We start from the raw sequence: 19,304 nt of genomic DNA on the forward strand, positions 1-19,304 counted from the left end.
CGACGCGCAATGCGTCCATTGAGCTCGGACCGACTGTGGAAGTTGGTTCCTATAATATTGAGGTAGTAAAAGACTTCGTCTACCTCGGCACCTCCGTAAACACAACAAACGACATCAGTTGTGAAATAAAAAGAAGAATTGTATTGGCCAACAGATGCTACTTTGGTTTAAGTAAGCAGTTTAAAAACAAAGCCACATATCGTCAAACAAAAATAACGCTTTACAGAACACTGATACTACCCGTGATGATGTATGGATCCGAAGCCTGGGTATTTGCGCAAGCAGACATGGCAGTGCTTGGTGTGTTTGGGAGAAAAATTCTCCGAAAGATCTACGGACCAATCTGCGTTGACGGCGAATATCGACGTCGCATGAACCACGAGCTGTATCTGCTATACAACGACATCAATATTGTAAAACGTATCGAGATGCAGCGATTGCGTTGGCTAGGCCATATCATAAGAATGAGCGATGATGAACCCGCTAAAAAGGTGTATAAATACGGACCGCTTGGCGGTGCACGCAGAATTGGCAGGCCAAAGAATAGATGGCGCAAACAAGTGGATGATGAGATGAAAAGGCGCGGTATTCCAGAGTGCGAAGCAACAAATAGAGAGGAATCGATATCTTTTCTTAGATCGGCCTATGGAACAAATGTTCTGTAATGGGCCAGCTAAGTAAGTAAGTATGATTAGAACATCAACAATTGACAACAGATATTGCTGGCTGCCGATTTCCAAGACCGTCAAGGCTTTGAAATAGCCCCAATCTATTTTTCTGTATCTCCTCTCATTTACCCAGAACACTGAAATGTGAAAAGATAAGGGTTTGGTGTAATTCCTGAAAATCCAAGTTAAAAAAACCAAAAACTAGTCTTTTTGCGACCTCCCAGTAGTGATCTCTATACGAATCATAACCTGGGTTGTCTAAAGATAGAACTATAATATCTTCTATAGAACCTACCTTCTAAAGGTCTTCCATAGATAGATTACCCCATAAAGATCTGAATGACCTTCTAAGGGTCATCTATACATGAAAGAACAAAACGCATTGTTTATATAGAAGACTTAATTGAGATGTTCTATAGAAAAATTACCCCCAAAAATCTTCCATCCTTTTTAGATTTACCTTTTAGATAGACCTCCCAAAGATCATCTTTATTTAGAAGAGATCTCAAAGTTTTAGACCGAAAACTTCCTAAACATCTTGTTTAGATGGAAAACCTTCCAAAGGTTTTCTATAGTTAACAGACCTTTTTGGCCTTTTAGAAACAGAAGACTAAAACAACATTATTATTAGGTTTGTCCTTTTACGTACTGAACTTTACTGAACATTGTTTCTTCAGTAATGTTTAGCAACATTTCAATTATACAATTGTCAAAACTTTACTGAAGAAAAAATGTTCAGTAAAGTTCAGTACGTAAAAAGACAAACCAATTGTAAGTGAAATACCTCCGAGCTGTCAAAGTTTTACTCTACCTTTTTATATGATTATATGAAGATTGGGCGCCATAATTATGCTACCTAGGCAACAAGGTGTCTAATGGGTCGATTCCGTATTGCGAGGCGAGTCATGTCGCGTCGTCTATCGTCTCTGTGACAAAATTTAAAAAATGCACTACGTAAAGCGATAGAAAATAATCGTCGATAACAAGTTATCGGTGATGTAGCGGAGCGTTTTTTGTTTTGATTTCAATAAATCCGAAAAAAATATCCGAAGAAATGTACACAAAAGTTATAGTTTTCTAAAATGATAAGCTCAGTGGAACTATTTTTTGATGATAGTGAAGAAGATATAGTTAACGTAGCATCTATCAGACGACACTTAAGAGATAAATCTAATCCTTTAGAATTGCCATCAGTATTGTGAGTTTGTTTGGTTTCCAACATTCATCAAAATACTTAAAGTGTGTGCTGCTTTAAGGGTTTTTCGCAGAAGGAAGCTTTTAAAAATCTAATGGCAATGACTTTAACCTCGGGATGGCTCAACCCACATTGTCAAAGGTATTAAGCGAAGTTCTGGAGTTAATATAGGAAAAACTGTGTACAATTGGGATTGTTTCCAAATTAATGGAAGAGGAAAAGCGTCAAAATAAAAATTATTTTTATTCAAAAACAAATATCCCGGGCATTGTCGGATGCATTGACGGAACACACGTACATACATTTAATGCGACCAAAGGATGATGTTCGCCATTTATATCTGAATAGAAAAGTTTTTAGTTTGAACGTTTAGTTGGCAAGTACGTTGTCAATTTCTACTTCATCTTGAGGTTTTTCATTTTCTACCTCAGCGGATTGTCCAATTTCACTGTTATTATCATCCCATGTCTCTTCAATTCCGTAGATCGTACCTGCAGGATTTGATACCATATTAATTTGCAGTAAGTCTGCACATATTTCTTGTGATGGTCCACCTCCTGTAGTTGTAATGTTCTAATTTTAAGAAATTTGTTTCTTTTGTTTGGATAAAAAATGAGTCCATACTCTGTTCCATTCATCTGGTGTACGCACACAACCATGGTAGAACAAGAAAAGGTAGCAGCAATACCCATCTGACTGAACTAGGTTGTAGTGGTAGTGTCAAATTCCATACGACATTTTATGTAAATATTTATTTCTATGTTCGATGTATATTAGGGATATATATTTTTGAAGAACAAATTTATTCATCAGAAAAAAACTATTTCCCATAAAGACGGCTTCATATCATTGACATGTAACCTCCTCCAGGTCCGAACGACATGCCGCACACTAAAACACCGCTTATAGAGGCGGTACAATATTTATTAATATGTGTGGTATTTTGTTAAACTTGAAAAGAATAAAGCCCTAATAAACATGTGATTTTTTGTTTTCAAAAGCAAACGATTGAAACAGCTTCTCTTTTTTCAATGAATTACCAGCGACCCGAAATATTTTTGCAAGTATTCTACTTTCTGCGAGAAATTATACATTTAGTGGAATGATATGGAAACATTCAAATTGAAAATCTAACGAGTTTTCATTCATGTTTTTCAAAATATTCAATCAAATGTGAAAAATTATTAGTTTTTTAAATTCCAATAATTTATAGACATTTCCTTGTTTTGTTTACATATTCCGTTGACACTAACATTACAAACAAAAACAAATTTCCATGTGGTTGTTGTTGAGTTGTATTTGTTGTAGTATTTACTTTACCTTATAAAGGGTGTTTTTTAAGCTAGATAGAACTTTAAATTGTAAAAAGTAACACAAAAAATTAAATTTTGATGAAACTTTTTTTATTTGTTTCAGTATACTCTGACAAATCATCATGAATAGACTCACGCTTGAACAACGCCACGAAATTATCCAAATTTACTTTGAAAATCAGTCGTCGATTCGACCCGTTGTTTTATCGCAAAATTGTGTTCAGCGATGAGGCGCATTTTTGGCTTAACGGGTTTGTTAATAAGCAAAATTGCCGCATATGGAGTGAGACCAATCCACAAGAGACCCCACAGACTCCATTACATCCAGAAAAATGCACCGTATGGTGCGGTTTTTACGCTGGTGGCATCATCGGACCTTATTTCTGCAAAAATGAGGCCGGAGCTCCCGTTACGGTCAATGGAGATCGTTACCGCACCATGATCAATGATTTTTTGTTTGAAAATATGGATGACATTGATCCGGAGGAGATGTGGTTTCAACAGGATGGCGCTACGTGCCATACGGCGAACGCAACCATCGACTTATTGAAATCAAAATTTGGCGATAAGTTCATTTCGAGAAGTGGACCTGTCAATTGGCCTCCAAGGTCGTGCGATTTGACACCTCTCGATTATTTCCTGTGGGGCTACGTGAAGTCACTGGTTTATGCTGATAAACCAGCAACAATTGATGCCTTGGAGGCCAGCATTGTTCGTGTTATTCGTGACATACGGCCAGCAGTGCTCGAAAAAGTGGCCAAAAATTGGACGTCCAGAATGCACTTCGTCAACAGCCGCGGTGCCCATATGCCCGAAATAATTTTCAAATGTCAATGTCAGGTATTGGTCTTTCGAATAAAAAAAAAAATTGATTACAATTTAATTTTTTGTGTTATTTTTTACAATTTCAAGTTCTATCGGGCTTAAAAAAACACCCTTTATTTGCTCTACCATGAATATAACCCAACCGTTACACATGCTAGTGACAGTTTGAAAAATTCAATACTATCACAATTATACATTTTTTGAATTGTCGACTCCACTGGCACTACATTTTTTCATACCAGTATAATTTTGAACTGGCTGCCAGTCGAAAATATGTCGAAAATAAAAAAGAGTTGCCTACACTATTTTTCAATCCATGTACATTTTTGTTTCTTTTAAGAATGCAAAGATTTAACGCATATTTTCAAAAAGGTTATGAAACACAAATAATACATCTCGGTAGCTGCAATATACATATTAGTGGTGAATGAAGACATAATTTTGATATTTTTCCTGAAAATATAGGTTGACAAATAATTTCCCCTCTGGGATTATCCAATATTGAAAAGACGGCAATACCAGATTCATTTTGTTTATGATTGAAAACAATCTTTTTGAAACGAAATAAAATAAAAATAATAGAATATGATGTGGATTGTGTTTTAAATCTGAAATATAATGCAATTTTGTGTGTTAAATGCGTGTTAAAATAATTTTGAAATTGAACTTGCACTGGCATGTGTAAACACACAAGAAAACTGCATGCCAGTCGAACACTTCTTCGGCATTTTCGAGTATAATAAATGTACCCAATTGGCACCTATTTACTGGCATGTGTAACTGCAGCGTAAGTACTGAAAACCCAAAAAACGTATTTAATATTAAATAAATTCACTTAAAATGAACTTTATGGCGACAGAATTTGACGTCGTCGGGCGACTTTTGCCATACGTAATGGAAAAAATTGCAACTGGCAACGCGACACGACTCGCGTCGCAATACGGAATCGACCCATAAGTTCTTGTGTTTCTAAACATGTACATATATAATTTGTAGACGTTTTTTATTTTCATGTCCGATTTTATCATCTTATAAAATTTTATTTAAAAAAAACTACAATTAAAAATTTACAACAAATCTATATAAAATTATTTGCGTTTAATATTATAATTTATAAAAAATACTGTAAAACTTAAATAAAAAAGGGGGAATGTAATAAAAAGAAAACAAATTAGCAAAATATGATACTTAAAACTATGCATCTCACAAGAAGATTTCCTATAAAATATTTTATACGTGTATGTGTATATCGTATATAACTTAAAAAATATAGTTGCTATAAAAACCTATAGCAAGGGCAATAGTTCTTTTTTCATTATATTTATATAACAATTTCATTTTTTACTTATTATGCAATAGAGTATTTAATATATATGTATAAATAAAAACAAATTATGATATTTTTGTTGTTGTATCAAAAGAGTTCATTACAAATAGGAAGATAGGATGGAAGGCAGATTGATGGTAGATAGTTGTAGTAGAAAAAAAAACGGGCATATAAAAAATTCATTGGCACTTGTTTATCACATTGAAAGCTAGCATACACTTTGGGTCCCTATTTCTGTACTAGTTTTTTTATATAACTTTATAAAAAGGTAGCCTTGAATAGCTAGCTAGCCTAAGTGATAGTTTTTTAATTTATTTGAGGTTATACACAACTGAGCTTGAGGGCATCTTTGGCAAAGTTAGTTGCTGTCCACTTGGCTTTTGCTTTCATTCCAGTTTACCATTCGATTCCCGTATTGTCACAGGTTTTGTGGATTTTTCCAATAAGGGCGACTGTTCAGGTACATTTTCTTTGTGATTTTGTAATGATTTCATTTCCCCACCCACCGCACCATTCTCTGTTACACCATGGATTTTATTTGTAGAATTAACACGACGCCGACTCTTACGCATAAAACACAAATGTTGCATTGGATACCAGGCTAGCATAATAACACCAATGGCAAATAGTAGGCCAGCAAATATTTGACCACCCAACAGCACTCGTGGAATCACTTTCCATTCTGCAGCCAGTTCTGGTGTAATGCGCACCTTTTGTTCAAACCATATTAGGGGGAAGTATATGCGTGGAACATCTTCATATAAGCTGAAAGTAGCATCAAAGTGGGGGGGGGGGTTATGTTTTAAAAATTAAATTAAAAAGAAATCTTTGAATATTTACCTCACACCCCTTATGGGTTCCACCAACATATTCACTTGAAAACGAGCAGCCACCTCCAAAGTTAGTCCTGTTTTTGGTTCCAAAATCATATAGAATTCATGTTTCTCTTTGTTGGGTTCCAAACCCTCTACTTGATCAACAAGATAAGGGTCGGCTTGATAGAAGTGGGGAAAAGACATAAATGCAGGAGTACCATAACGACAGGCGGAAACATTCATAAGTCCAGAGGGTGTACATTCACCTCCACAATAGCATAGGTTTTCGGGATATAAAGTTCCTAGAAATGGAAAGAAATGAATGAATATAATGGTCGGCAAATGACTTCAAGTAGTCAGACTCAGAATACCTAATAAAGCCCTTATTCAGAGAGATGATCCCTAAAGCTAATTTAAAGGACTTCTAAGGAAAGAAGGCCTCCTAAAGGTCCCCCATTAAAAAAGACCTCCTTTAAAAGGACTTCTTTAAAAGGCAGACATATTAATGGTCTTCTATGGTCTTCCTTAAAGTCGTCTATGGAAAGAATACCTCCTTAAGGTCTTCCATGGAAAGAATACTCCAAATGGTATTCTTTTAAAGTTCTTCTAAGGAAAGAAAACCTCCAAAAGGTCTTCTATGGAAAGAAAACGCCCTAAAGGCATTCTAGGGAAAGAAGACCTCTTAAAGGTCTTCTAAGGAAAAAAGACCTCCTTAGTTTTCGAAAGAAAGAAGACATCTTAAAAGTCTTCTAACGAAATACGACCTACTTAAGACATTTAATGGTCTTCTAGGGAAAGAAGACCTCCTAAAGGCCTTCTAGGGAAAGAAGACCTCCTAAAGGTCTTCTAAGGAAAGAACACCTCTTTAAGGTCTTCTACAAAAGGAAGATCTCCGTAAGGTCTTCTATGGAAACATAGCTCATTAAGGACTTCAATGGAAAGATGGCCTCCTTAAGGTCTTCTATGGAAAGAGGACCTCCTGAAGACCTTCTAGGGAAAGATGACCTTAAAGGTCTTCAATGGAAGGAAAATCTCCTTAAGGTCTTCCATGGAAAGACGACTCCAAAAAGTATTCTTTTAAAGATCTTCTAAGGAAAGAACACCTCCTTAAGGTCTTCTACAAAAAGAAGACCTCCGTAAGGTCTTCTGTACGGAGACGACCTCTTTGAGGTATTCTATGGACAGACGACCTTCTTAAGGTATTCTGTAGAAAGACGACCTCCTGAAGATCTTCTAGGGAATGATGACCTCTTAAAAGTCTTCAATGGAAGGAAAACCTCCTTAAGGTATTCTATGGAAAGAAGACCTCCTTAAGGTCTTCTATGGAAAGAAGACCTCCTAAAGGTCTTCTACAGAAAGAAGACCTCCTTAAGATCTTCTGCAGAAAGAAGACCTCTGTTAAGTCTTCTGTGGGAGGAAGACCTCCATAAAGTCTTCCATGTATAAAAGGCTTCCTAAAGATCTTCTAGGGAAAGAAGATCTCCTTAAGGTCTTCTAAGGAAAGAAGACCTTCTCCTTAAAGTCTTCTATGGAAAGAAGACCTACTTAAGACCTTTTAAGGTATTCTAGGGAAAGAAGACTTCCTAAAGATCTTCTATGAAAAGAAAACCTCCTGAAGGTCTTCTATGGAAAGAAGGCCTCCTAAGGGTATTCGATGGAAAGAAGACCTTCTCCTTAAAGTCTTCTATGGAAAGAAGACATACTTAAGACCCTTAAAAGTCTTCTAGTAAAAGAAGTCTTCCTAAAGGTCTTCTATGAAAAGAAAACCTCCTGAAGGTCTTCTATGAAAAGAAAACGTCCTGAAGGTCTTCTACAGAAAGATGACCTCCTGAAGGTCCTCTGCAGAAAGAAGACCTCCGTAAGGTCTTCTGTGGAAAGAAGACCTACTTAAGACCTTTAAAGGTCTTCTAGGGAAAGACTTCCTAAAGATATTCTATGGAAAGAAGACCTTTTTAAGGTCTTCTAAAGAAAGAAGACCACTTTAAGGTCTACTATGGAAAGATACCTCCTTAAGGACTTCAGTGGAAAGATACCTCCTTAAGGACTTCAGTGGAAAGAAGGCCTCCTTAAGGTCTTCTATGGAAATGAGACCTCCCTAAGGTCTTCTATGGAAAGAAGACCCCGTTGAGGTGTTCATTTATGTCTATGGAAAGAAGATCTCCTTAAGGTCTTCAACGGAAAGAGGACTTCTTTTAGGTCTTCGGTGGAAAGAAGATCTACTAGAGGACTTCTATGGAAAGAAGACCTCCCTAAGGCCTTCTATGGAAATAACTTCTATAGAAAGTAAAACTCCAAAAGGTATTATTTTAAAGATCTTCTATGGAAAGAAGCCCTCCTTAGGATTTTCTATAGAAAGAAGAACTCCTTAAGGTCTTCTATGGAAGGAAGACCTCATTAAGGTCTTCTATGGAAAAAGTCCACCCTAAAGTCGTTTATGTAAAGAAGACCTCCTAAGGGGTTTCTATGTAAAGAAGACGTCTTTAAAGTTTTTGATGGAAAGAAGACCTCCCAAAGGACTTCTATGGAAAGAAGACCGCCTAGAGGTATTCTGTGGGAAGAAGACCTCCAAAAGGACTTCCATTAAAAAATACTTCCTTAAGATCTTCTGCAGAAAGAAGACCTCTGTTAGGTCTTCTGTGGGAGGAAGACCTCCATAAAGTCTTCCATGTATAAAAGGCTTCCTAAAGATCTTCTAGGGAAAGAAGATCTCATTAAGGTCTTCTAAGGAAAGAAGACCTTCTCCTTAAAGTCTTCTATGGAAAGAAGACCAACTTAAGACCTGTAAAGGTCTTCTAGGGAAAGAAGACTTCCTAAAGGTCTTCTATGAAAAGAAAACCCCCACAAAGTCTTCTATATCTTCTATAGAAAATACACCTCCTAAGGGTCTTCTATGTAAAGAAGAGCTCTTTAAGTCTTCGATGGAAAATAGACCTCGTACAGGTCTTCTATGGAAAGAAAACATCCTTAAGGAAGGAAGTCATCTGGAAAGGATAACTCCCTAGGGTCATCTATAGAAGGAACGCCTACTAAAGACCTTCTATGGAAATAATTCCTCCTGAAGGTATTCTAGGAAAAGATGACCACCTAAAGGCCTTCTATAAAAAGAAGACCTCCATAAGAGGCATGTGAATAGGGCCTCCTAAAGGTTTTCAATGGAAAGAAAACTTCCAAAAGATCTTCTATAGAAAAGGAACCTCCTAAAGGTCTTCATGAGATATTCGATGGAAAGAAGACGTCCTTCTTGTAAAAGGAGACCTAGTAAAGGCCTTCTATGGGAAGATGACATCCTAAGGTTTTCTATAGAAAGAAGACCTCCTAAGGGTCTTTTACAGAAAAAAGGCCTCCTAAGGTCTTCTACGGAAAGAAGACCCTCTAAGGGTCGCCAACAGAAAGTAGACCCTCTAAGGGTCTTCAACAGAAAGAACACCTTCTAAGAGTCTTCTACAGAAAGATGACCACCTAAAGGTCTTCTATGGAAAGAATACCGCCTTAAGGTATTCTATGAAAAGAAGCCCTCCTAAAGGCCTTCTATGGAAAGAATACCTCCTAAAGACTTTCTATGGAAAGAGGGCCTCCTAAAGGTCTTCGATGAAAAGAAAACTTCCAAAAGATATTCTATAGAAAGGGATAAAGGTCTTCATTAAGATCTTCCATGAAAAGAGGAGACCTAGCGGGTTCTTAGGTACCGGATTGACCCGAAACCAAAAGTGTTTCGGCCAGCGGCTGCCAACCCAGCATTAGATGCTGCTACAACAACAACAACAACATAGCAAAGGCCATCTATGGGAAGAAGACATCCTAAGGTTTTCTATAGAAAGAAGACCTTCTAAAATCATAGAGATCCTCTACAGAAAGTAAAATATAGAAGGTATCCTCAAGGTCTTCCACAGATAGAACACCTCATAAAGCTCCTCTATCTTCCCCTCTTTTTCGCTACACATATTTCTTTCTCCATATATCTCTTCCTCTCCCTCTCCCTCTCCCTCTCTCTCTTTGTTATTAAATGTAATACAAATCCCCTTACCATTATCCACAGCTCTTGGACCACCAGAGTACTTGTAACCTTTAATTCCCTCAATTTCAACAGTTTCCGTGTATTCCAAAGGCACCGTGCGGCACATGTCGGGTGTAAACAGACCCACAATACTGTCGGGTGTTAAATTTTTGGGATAAAATTCACCAGCAGAACCATTAATATCACCACAATGGGACTCGAAGAAGCCGCTGTGGGTTTTATAATTCCATGTGTGCATTTGACCGGCACGAGAGATATCATCGGCACCGGTGTAGGCATTGAAAACACCTGTCAACTCAGCGCTGCCATTGCGCTGCAAAAAAAAAAAACAGAAAATTAGCAACTGAATCAAAGCATTCTTCAAAGTCAGTCTTACCGTATAAAACCAACCGAATCTATCAAAGGGGACTTCCACCTTTTTACCAAAAATATTTGTCATGGTACGAGCCGTGGTCATCATGTCATCACTATAACCGGTAAATAATAGCTCATCGACTGTCTTCGTTACCGCAACTTCTTGTTGATACACCGACAAGCCCATATTCACCATTCTGGTGTTCATCATATCCCAAGATTTGGTTTTTGCGGCAGCAGCCTGAAAAGAAAAATGCTACCTTAGAACACCTGGAGATATGTATGTTTGTGTGTTATCTTCTACTCACCAAAGCCACAGCATTTAGCGTAACAATCATATCATCCAAACTACCATTGCTGCCAGCAGCATCAAAGTAGTATAAACTTTTCCTACGATATGTCACAGAGGCATTTTCCGGATGCCAATTTATATCGACTTTATCCGGTTTCTCCCTAAAACGATATGGTCCACATTGTTCCAATATTGGCTTAACTGAAGAGTTACCAAAATCTTCCGGATTTGTCCAATTATATAAATAGATATCTAAATTCAATTCTAACGGCGGGTTTTTCCATCGACTGTATATCACTGAGTCCGGTCGAAGGACCATTTCCTGGAATAATATGAAAATACAAGGTTAATGTTTTAAAACATAATAGGGGATTCGAAAAAAGACCTTCTTCACAATGTCGAGATGAAAATGAAGGGAGACAAGTAAAAAAGGATCAGTCGGCTCGTTGATCTAGAGGCTTCGGTTTGTAATTCCTCTAGATAATGTCCACAAGATTGTGACAGGGATGCTCACGACAGGTACTGACTGCATTAACAACATCTTGTTGTTGAAATGTTCGCATCCTTATGTACATGGTCCAACGGAGTTATTAGGAGACACCCTTTTGCATTCTGCCAGGTTTGAATACTTTTCCAATGCGTAGAGCTAACATTTACATACCACCCTGCGCAACATAGCTTACCACAGACCGGCATATTGCTTTGTAACAGGACAACAAGGTTTCTTTGTCAGCACCCCAAGTACTACCGCCCAGCGACTTCTTCTGATCTTATCGCAAAAACTGTAGAATAGCGAATAACGTTTCGGATATAATTTCGCGCCTTGGAGAACTCCCGTTTATAGACCTTTGGTACAATTGAGGACACTTATTAAATACTCAGCCTCGGGTTCATCCAGTTGCTTAAGCATTCCCATTGAGATTCCATGTTGGGACATCTGCAACTTCACTCATCGTAAATTGTGGTGGTACCTCCTCATTTTTAGAATAGAAGACCTACGCAGAAAGCGTCTATAGAACAAATAACCTACGTATGAGGCTTCTAAAGAATAGAAGACCCCGTATGAGGCTTCTATATAATAGAAGACTTCCGTAGGAGGCTTCTATAGAATAAAAGACCTCCGCGTAGGAGGCTTCTATAGAATAAAAGACCTCCGTAGGAGGCTTCTATAGAATAGAAGACCTCCGTAGGAGGCTTCTATAGAATAGAAGACCTCCGTAGGAGGCTTCTATAGAATAGAAGACCTCCGTAGGAGGCTTCTATAGAATAGAAGACCTCGGTATGATGCTTCTATAGAATAGAAGACCTCCGTAGGAGGCTTCTATAGAATAGAAGACCTCCGTAGGAGGCTTCTATAGAATGAAAGACCTCTGTAGGAGGGTTCTACAGAATAGAAGACCTAGGTAGGAGGCTTCTATAGAATGGAAGACCTCCGTAGGAGGCTTCTATGGAATAGTACCTCCTCATCTTTAGAATAAAAGACCTACGCAGAAAGCGTCTATAGAACAAATGACCTCAGTATGAGGCTTCTATAGAATAGAAGACCTCTCCCCTAGGAAACTTCTATAGAATAGAAGACCTCCGTAGGATGCTTCTATAGAATAGAAGACCTCGGTAGGATGCTTCTATAGAATAGAAGACCTCGGTAGGAGGATTCTATAGAATAGAAGACTTTCGTAGGAGGCTTTTATAGAATAGAGAACCTCCGTAGGAGGCTTCTATAGAATAGAAGACCTCCGTAGGATGCTTCTATAGAATAGAAGACCTCGGTAGGATGCTTCTATAGAATAGAAGACCTCGGTAGGAGGATTCTATAGAATAGAAGACTTTCGTAGGAGGCTTTTATAGAATAGAGAACCTCCGTAGGAGGCTTCTATAGAATGGAAGACCTCCGTAGGAGGCTTCTATGGAATAGTACCTCCTCATCTTTAGAATAAAAGACCTACGCAGAAAGCGTCTATAGAACAAATGACCTCAGTATGAGGCTTCTATAGAATAGAAGACCTCTCCCCTAGGAAACTTCTATAGAATAGAAGACCTCCGTAGGAGGCTTCTATACAATAGAAGACCTCCTTAGGAAGCTTCTATACAATAGAAGACCTCCTTAGGAGGCTTCTATAGAATAGAAGACCTCCGTAGGAGGCTTCTATAGAATAGAAGACCTCCGTAGGAGGCTTCTATAGAATAGAAGACCTCCGTAGGAGGCTTCTATAGAATAGAAGACCTCCGTAGGAGGCTTCTATAGAATAGAAGACCTCCGTAGGAGGCTTCTATAGAATAGAAGACCTCCGTAGGAGGCTTCTATAGAATAGAAGACCTCCGTAGGAGGCTTCTATAGAATAGAAGACCTCCGTAGGAGGCTTCTATAGAATAGAAGACCTCCGTAGGAGGCTTCTATAGAATAGAAGACCTCCGTAGGAGGCTTCTATAGAATAGAAGACCTCCGTAGGAGGTGTACTATACAAAGGAAACTCAGAGGTTAGCTCTAACTTTGCTAATAGAGCAAAGTGCAAGTTCAGAATAGGTCTGCCTTCTTTATTTTCTTTTCGCTATTTATATACAATTCTTAAATCTAACATTTGAGTTCTTATTTTCTAATATTCACAAAAATACTCGATATTGAACAACTCCCAACCAATAGGAAAAGAGTTCAATATCGTTACAATTACATATGTATGTGTATATGTAATATCCCACATATGTTGTCATACATTTGAGTCTTTCACTCATATTCATATTTTAGAATTTTACTCAATGATTCTACTATTGGGATATTCTTCAATCCCATTGGCCAACTGACTCATTACAATAGTCTTGAATTCCAATTGGAACTCTAAACCATTGTCCTACATATGAGTGAGTAATGAACTCGCTGTGGCGCTGCGAAACAAAAAGAAAAACAAAGCAATGAACTCGTAGTGGCGCTCGATCAGCATAACAAAACAAAATATCGAACATCTAAATGTATGGCAACATAATGTGTTGGTGACATACTACACCCTCACCCTTAAAAGAAATGTATACAACTTTTTTTTTTGTGTGCATAAACAAATTGTATGCATTTTATGACAATTCTTTTCGTTGGTGTCAAGTTGTTTCTTTGTGAATAACTTAAAATTACAAAATTGTTCTTTTGACATATGATCTTAAGTGGGCTAAGTATATTTTGTTTTTTTTTTTGTATTCGGAAATAAAATAATTTTTTGTTTACATACATACTTAAAGTAAGAATCTTAAAATAAAATACAATTTTTTTTTGGTTTAAGATTACTTGTGATATTTCTTTAACAAATTCTTATGAAATACTTTTTCTTTATTATTAATTCTTACTGTAACATTTAAATTTTCAATATTGATTATTTCATATGGACCATGATAAGGTGATTCATTTTTTCTTCTATTCTCCTTTTTAACTAAAACTAAATCTCCTATTTTAATATCTATTCTATTCGTATTATTTAATGAATTTAAACTTCTCTTGATTTTAGTCTGTTCAATTATATTTCTAGCGTTTTCTAATGAAAGTTTTAACCTAAGCCTTAATTCTTTAGCATAATTCTCTGTATCATACACTTTTTCACTATTCATTACGTTCTCGCCTGGCATTGTCGGTAATTTTCCAAAAATTAACTCGAATGGTGAATACCCTGTGTCAACATGTGGTGTTATGTTGTATGCAAAAGCATAATATGGTATCCATTCATTCCAATTATCATTATTCACAAAAGAAAGAAAATATTCGTTTAGAACTCTATGATTTCTTTCAACTGAACCTACTGTCTCATGATGGTAAGGTGTAGAGAACTTTTGTTCTATATCTAAGAGTTTACACATTTCATCCATCAGTTCATTTACAAATTCAGTACCTCTGTCGGATTTTAGAGTCTTGAATATTCCATACTTCAATATTAAATGTTCATTTAAATTTCTAGCTATTGATTTGGCTTCCTTTGTCTCCATTGGTACAGCTATTATGTATTTAGTTAATTCACATTGCATAGTTAGCATATATCTATAATTATCTGAGGGTCTTAAGGGTCCTACCGTGTCAATTACTACTGTATCAAAGCTACTTAATGGTGTATCTGTCTTCATTAACGGTTCTTTGGTATGTCTAATCTGTTTATTTCTTTGGCACAAATCACATGTAGATACGTATTTCTTTACCATCTTGCACATGTTCTTCCATATATATTTCTGTTTTAGTTTTAATAATGTTTTTCTTACTCCAAAATGACCTCCGCATGGTGTATCATGATACAATTTTATCAATTCATATTTTTCTTTTTCATTAAATATTTTTCGAGGATTTTCGTATAAAAGAATTCTGACGTCACAATTTTTTAAGTATTTATTTACTTTTTCTTTAAATTTCCCATGGGTTATTATTTCAAATATATCGTCACTTTTACTAAGTGCGATATTCTTAATACTCAATCTGCTTAACTCAGATGATAGCTTCTCCAAAATATTATCTAGATAATAAGGATTATCACTACATCTTATGGCCAATTCGTTCACAGAATGATTATCAAGAAAAGTGAATTCTTTTGTCGACACATCAATTATAAATTTTAATTTTTTAGCTAGCTTTATATCTTTAATGGATGTACATTCCACTACTTTGAGTTGATCAGGCTCATCGGGATATGTCATCTCATTATCTTTATCCATATTATTGCGCAATTTATTTTTCATTCCTCGTGTTATCACCAGCGATTTCTTAACTTTTTCGTCAATATTCTGAGGTATCATTGTTTTTAATATATTGGAGTCTATTTTAATACGTGAAAGTGCATCAGCATTAGTATTATTAATTCCTTTCTTATACACAATTTCAAAATCATAGTCTGATAGTTCTAATCTAATTCTTGTCAACTTGGAACTTGGATTCTTATGAGAAAACAATGAGACTAGTGGACGATGATCCGTAACCACTATAAATTTCCTACCATAAAGATAAGGATGGAAAAACTGAATTCCCCAATGTATACCCAATAATTCCTTTTCAATGACTGGCTTATTCTTCTCATGTTTATTCAAAGAGCGGCTTGCATAAGATATTGGTCTATCATTTCCTATTCCTCCTTGCGATAGTATTGCACCTAGAGCAAAATCAGAAGCATCTGTAGTTAGTATAAAAGGTTTATCAAAATCTGGATACTGTAAAATTGGTGGTGTTATTAACTTATTTTTAAGTGTCTCAAATGACTTTTGGCATTGTTCCGTCCATTCAAATTTAGTGTTCTTCTTAGATAATGAGTTCAAACATGTAGTTATTTCGGCAAAATTTTTAATGAATCGTCTATAGTAATTACAAAATGCTACGAATCTTCTAACGTCATCTGCGTTTTTTGGAACTGGATACTTGGTTATTGCATCGTATTTTGAAGGATCTGGCTTAATTCCATTAGGAGTTATTAAATGACCTAAATAAACTACCTCTGGTTTCAAGAAACAACATTTATTAGGGTTGAGTTTCAAATTGTACCTATTCAGTCTATCTAGTACCTTAATGAGATTCTCATTGTGGTGTTTGAAACTACATCCAAAAACTATTATGTCATCCACATAAAGAAATGCTTCAGACTCCAAACCAGATAAGGCTATTGTCAACATACGTTGAAAACTATTAGATGATATTTTAAGACCAAAAGGTAACCTTGTATACTGATAATGCCCATTAGATGTCGAAAATGCTGTCAGTGGTCTTGACTTAGGATCAAGTTCAATCTGATGAAAAGAACTAGTCATATCTAACGTCGAAAAATATTTCGCTCTACCCAATCTATCCAAAATATCGTCCAAACGAGTTAATGGAAACTTGTCATTAACAATCTTATCATTAAGTTTCCTAAAATCTACAACTAATCTCCATTTCTTCAAATCCGTCTGTCCTTTCTTTGGAACTAAAAGCAATGGTGCATTATAAGGACTAACTGATGGTTCAATTACTCTACTTTTCAAAAGATCTTGTACTTGAGCATTTATTTCTTCCTTATGTGCTTGTGGTAGTCTATAATTCTTTATATAAACAGGATTTTTGTCTTCAAGGTTAATTTTCTGCTTATAAAAATTGTTTGTCGTTAAATCCTCATCTTCAAGATGGAATGTCGACTGATATTTCCTTAATATAGCTACAATTTCTTTCCTATGACCTTCACTTAAGTCATCTAAATTAATTTTGCTTATTAACCTCTCAAAACGTTCATCCGTATAACTACTGTGTGAGTAAGAATGGTTAACCGTAAGTATATCATAATTGCTTAAAGGAACTGTTTCTAATTTCATATGATCTATCGTCATGTCTTGGTCAGTAACGTTCAGTAATTTGATATGCTTATTTCCATTTTTCGGAATTATAGAATTAGCCAAAAACACACCTTTCGTAATTTCCCGATTTAATACTACTGCATCTTCTACCAAATTGATGGTAAAAGGTAGAATGATTTCACTCCTTTTTGGTACAACTACCTGATTGATTTTGAAAGAACTATCATGTATAGGAATTGTGATGCTTTCACCATTTAAATTAAATGTTAGGATATACCTATCATAATCAACGTTACACTTAAATTTCGATAAAAAATCTCTGCCTAAAATTCCATCTGTACTAAGCGGAATATCATTTGATACTAGCTGAACACTATGCTCAATAACCATACCATTTATATCTATTTTAATATTAGTTGACCCAAAAGATTTAATTATTTCCCTCGAAATGCCTGTTAAATTGCAATAATCATCTGGATTTTCCTCATAACGGTACAAAAATTTCTCCTTACACAAAGAAATATCTGCACCCGTATCAATTAAAAATGTAAGTGGATAGTCTGCATCTACTATGTTTAATCTTACATAATTCTTGAGGTTAGATGATATACTGAAAATGTTTCTGTTTTTTACTGTGTGCTCTCCGAAGACGAAGGTCTTGGGGTCTCCGGAACCTGAAAGTTTCCCTGATCTTGTACCTGGTTAACATTATAATCCCTACTATTGTAGTTATTGTTGTTTCTGTTATTGTTACTATTATGGTTATTATTGTTCCAGTTGTTATTGTTTTTCCTATTTCCATTATTATTCCTGTTATTATTATTGCTGTTATTACGTCCATTCCTGTTATTATTTTTGTTGTTTTTATTACCTTTATTTCGGTTGTAGCCATTATTATTATTACTGTCATTGTTACCATTATTGTTGTTATATCGTTTGTTATTATTACCGTTATTGTAATATTTCTTTTTACCATTTTTATTATCCCTATTAGTTTGTGCATTATGGTACATCACGTCTTTCTGTTTCGTACGAGATACGTATCTTTCTGCAATTCGCAAAGCATCGGCAAATGTCGATACACGACTAGCCTCAATAGTTGAAACAATTTGTTGATCCTGAAGCCCATTCAAGAATGTATTGAATGCTGTCAGGTTGTTAGTAGCTATTATTGCTTCTCTACATTGTTCACCTAAATCAGAAATCTGAATCTCGTTAAGCTCAGAAACAAGACTTTCTATTTTATTAGCGAAACCTTGCAAGTTGTTATTTCTCTGAGTTAAACCAGTCAATTCGTTCAAAATGGCATTAGACGACTTTACGGGCTTATAGGCTGTCTTCAAAGCAGATAATAACCCAGTGATATTTTTAGGTATCCCTTTCTGTTTAATCCTATTCTGGACCCGACTATCTAATCTTGAACAAAAGACATATTTAAAGAAGAATTCTCTCTTTTCCTCAGGAACCGTCTCATATACTAACTCTAGATTAGCAACGAAACCCTCCAAATCTTCTTTTTTACCTGTAAAAACCGGTATTAAAGTAACAATAGTCTTCAGATCACTGGTCTCCATCTTGCCTTCTTGTTCTGCAGTGTTTTTATCTCTAACCTGTTGAGCTGATTCTGAGTGTTCTAATAATAAGCCTAAAGCTTCAGCTTTCAATTCGTTAAACCTCGTCCGAAACTTAACTGGATCTACGAGCTCTTCTTTTTCTAGTATGTTCTTAAAGTCTGTTTGTAAGTTTTCTAACTCTAATTTCTTTTTTCCTATGGTTTCCTTTGTGTACGGTTTGCTCAATGACTTTCTCGCATTTGATATTAATATACCTAAAGACTGTAAAACCTTATCCATGGTCTATTACAATTCTTAACTACAATATTATTTTTCTTCATTCAATCACAGTATTACAATTTTTAACTACAATGTTATGTTTCTTCAATTAATCATGGTATTAAAATTTTTAGTCTCGGTTTCTACTGCAACGCACTCAACCTGGCTTGTTGCTTGCGTATTTGTTTCTTTACATATCTCCTTAAATATCTTATTATTGCTACTATGGTTATAATAACACAAATTAATATTAATACCTCTACGCTCACACTTACTGCTGTTGGAGCATTAGCAGTTGCTTGAATTACTTCGCTTATCTTTGTCTGGGTGCTTCCCATGGTTTACAAAATTTTGAACACCGTTTTATTTCATTTCATAATCTTTTTTTTATTTAA

General features: G+C 35.9%; 1 protein-coding gene across 2 annotated transcripts in view; it reads right to left on the reverse strand.

Moving 5' to 3' along the window:
- Nucleotides 1–5,067: 5,067 nt before the first annotated feature.
- Nucleotides 5,068–19,304, reverse strand: part of LOC141395435 (protein peste-like) — an 83,863-nt gene continuing 69,626 nt past the window's right edge. For both annotated transcript variants that reach the window (XM_073971289.1, XM_073971288.1), the window contains exons 4-8: nucleotides 10,821–11,126; nucleotides 10,535–10,753; nucleotides 10,168–10,471; nucleotides 6,169–6,445; nucleotides 5,068–6,093 (exon numbers count right to left, since the gene is read on the reverse strand). In XM_073971289.1, coding sequence (XP_073827390.1) covers nucleotides 5,715–6,093; nucleotides 6,169–6,445; nucleotides 10,168–10,471; nucleotides 10,535–10,753; nucleotides 10,821–11,126 — 1,485 coding nt within the window. In that variant the 3' untranslated portion in view covers nucleotides 5,068–5,714. The remainder of the gene's footprint in view (nucleotides 6,094–6,168; nucleotides 6,446–10,167; nucleotides 10,472–10,534; nucleotides 10,754–10,820; nucleotides 11,127–19,304) is intronic.

The sequence above is a fragment of the Musca autumnalis genome, unplaced genomic scaffold (assembly GCF_047663935.1).
Source record: "Musca autumnalis isolate F117 unplaced genomic scaffold, ASM4766393v1 scaffold_2, whole genome shotgun sequence".
Taxonomy (NCBI): Eukaryota; Metazoa; Arthropoda; class Insecta; order Diptera; family Muscidae; genus Musca; species Musca autumnalis.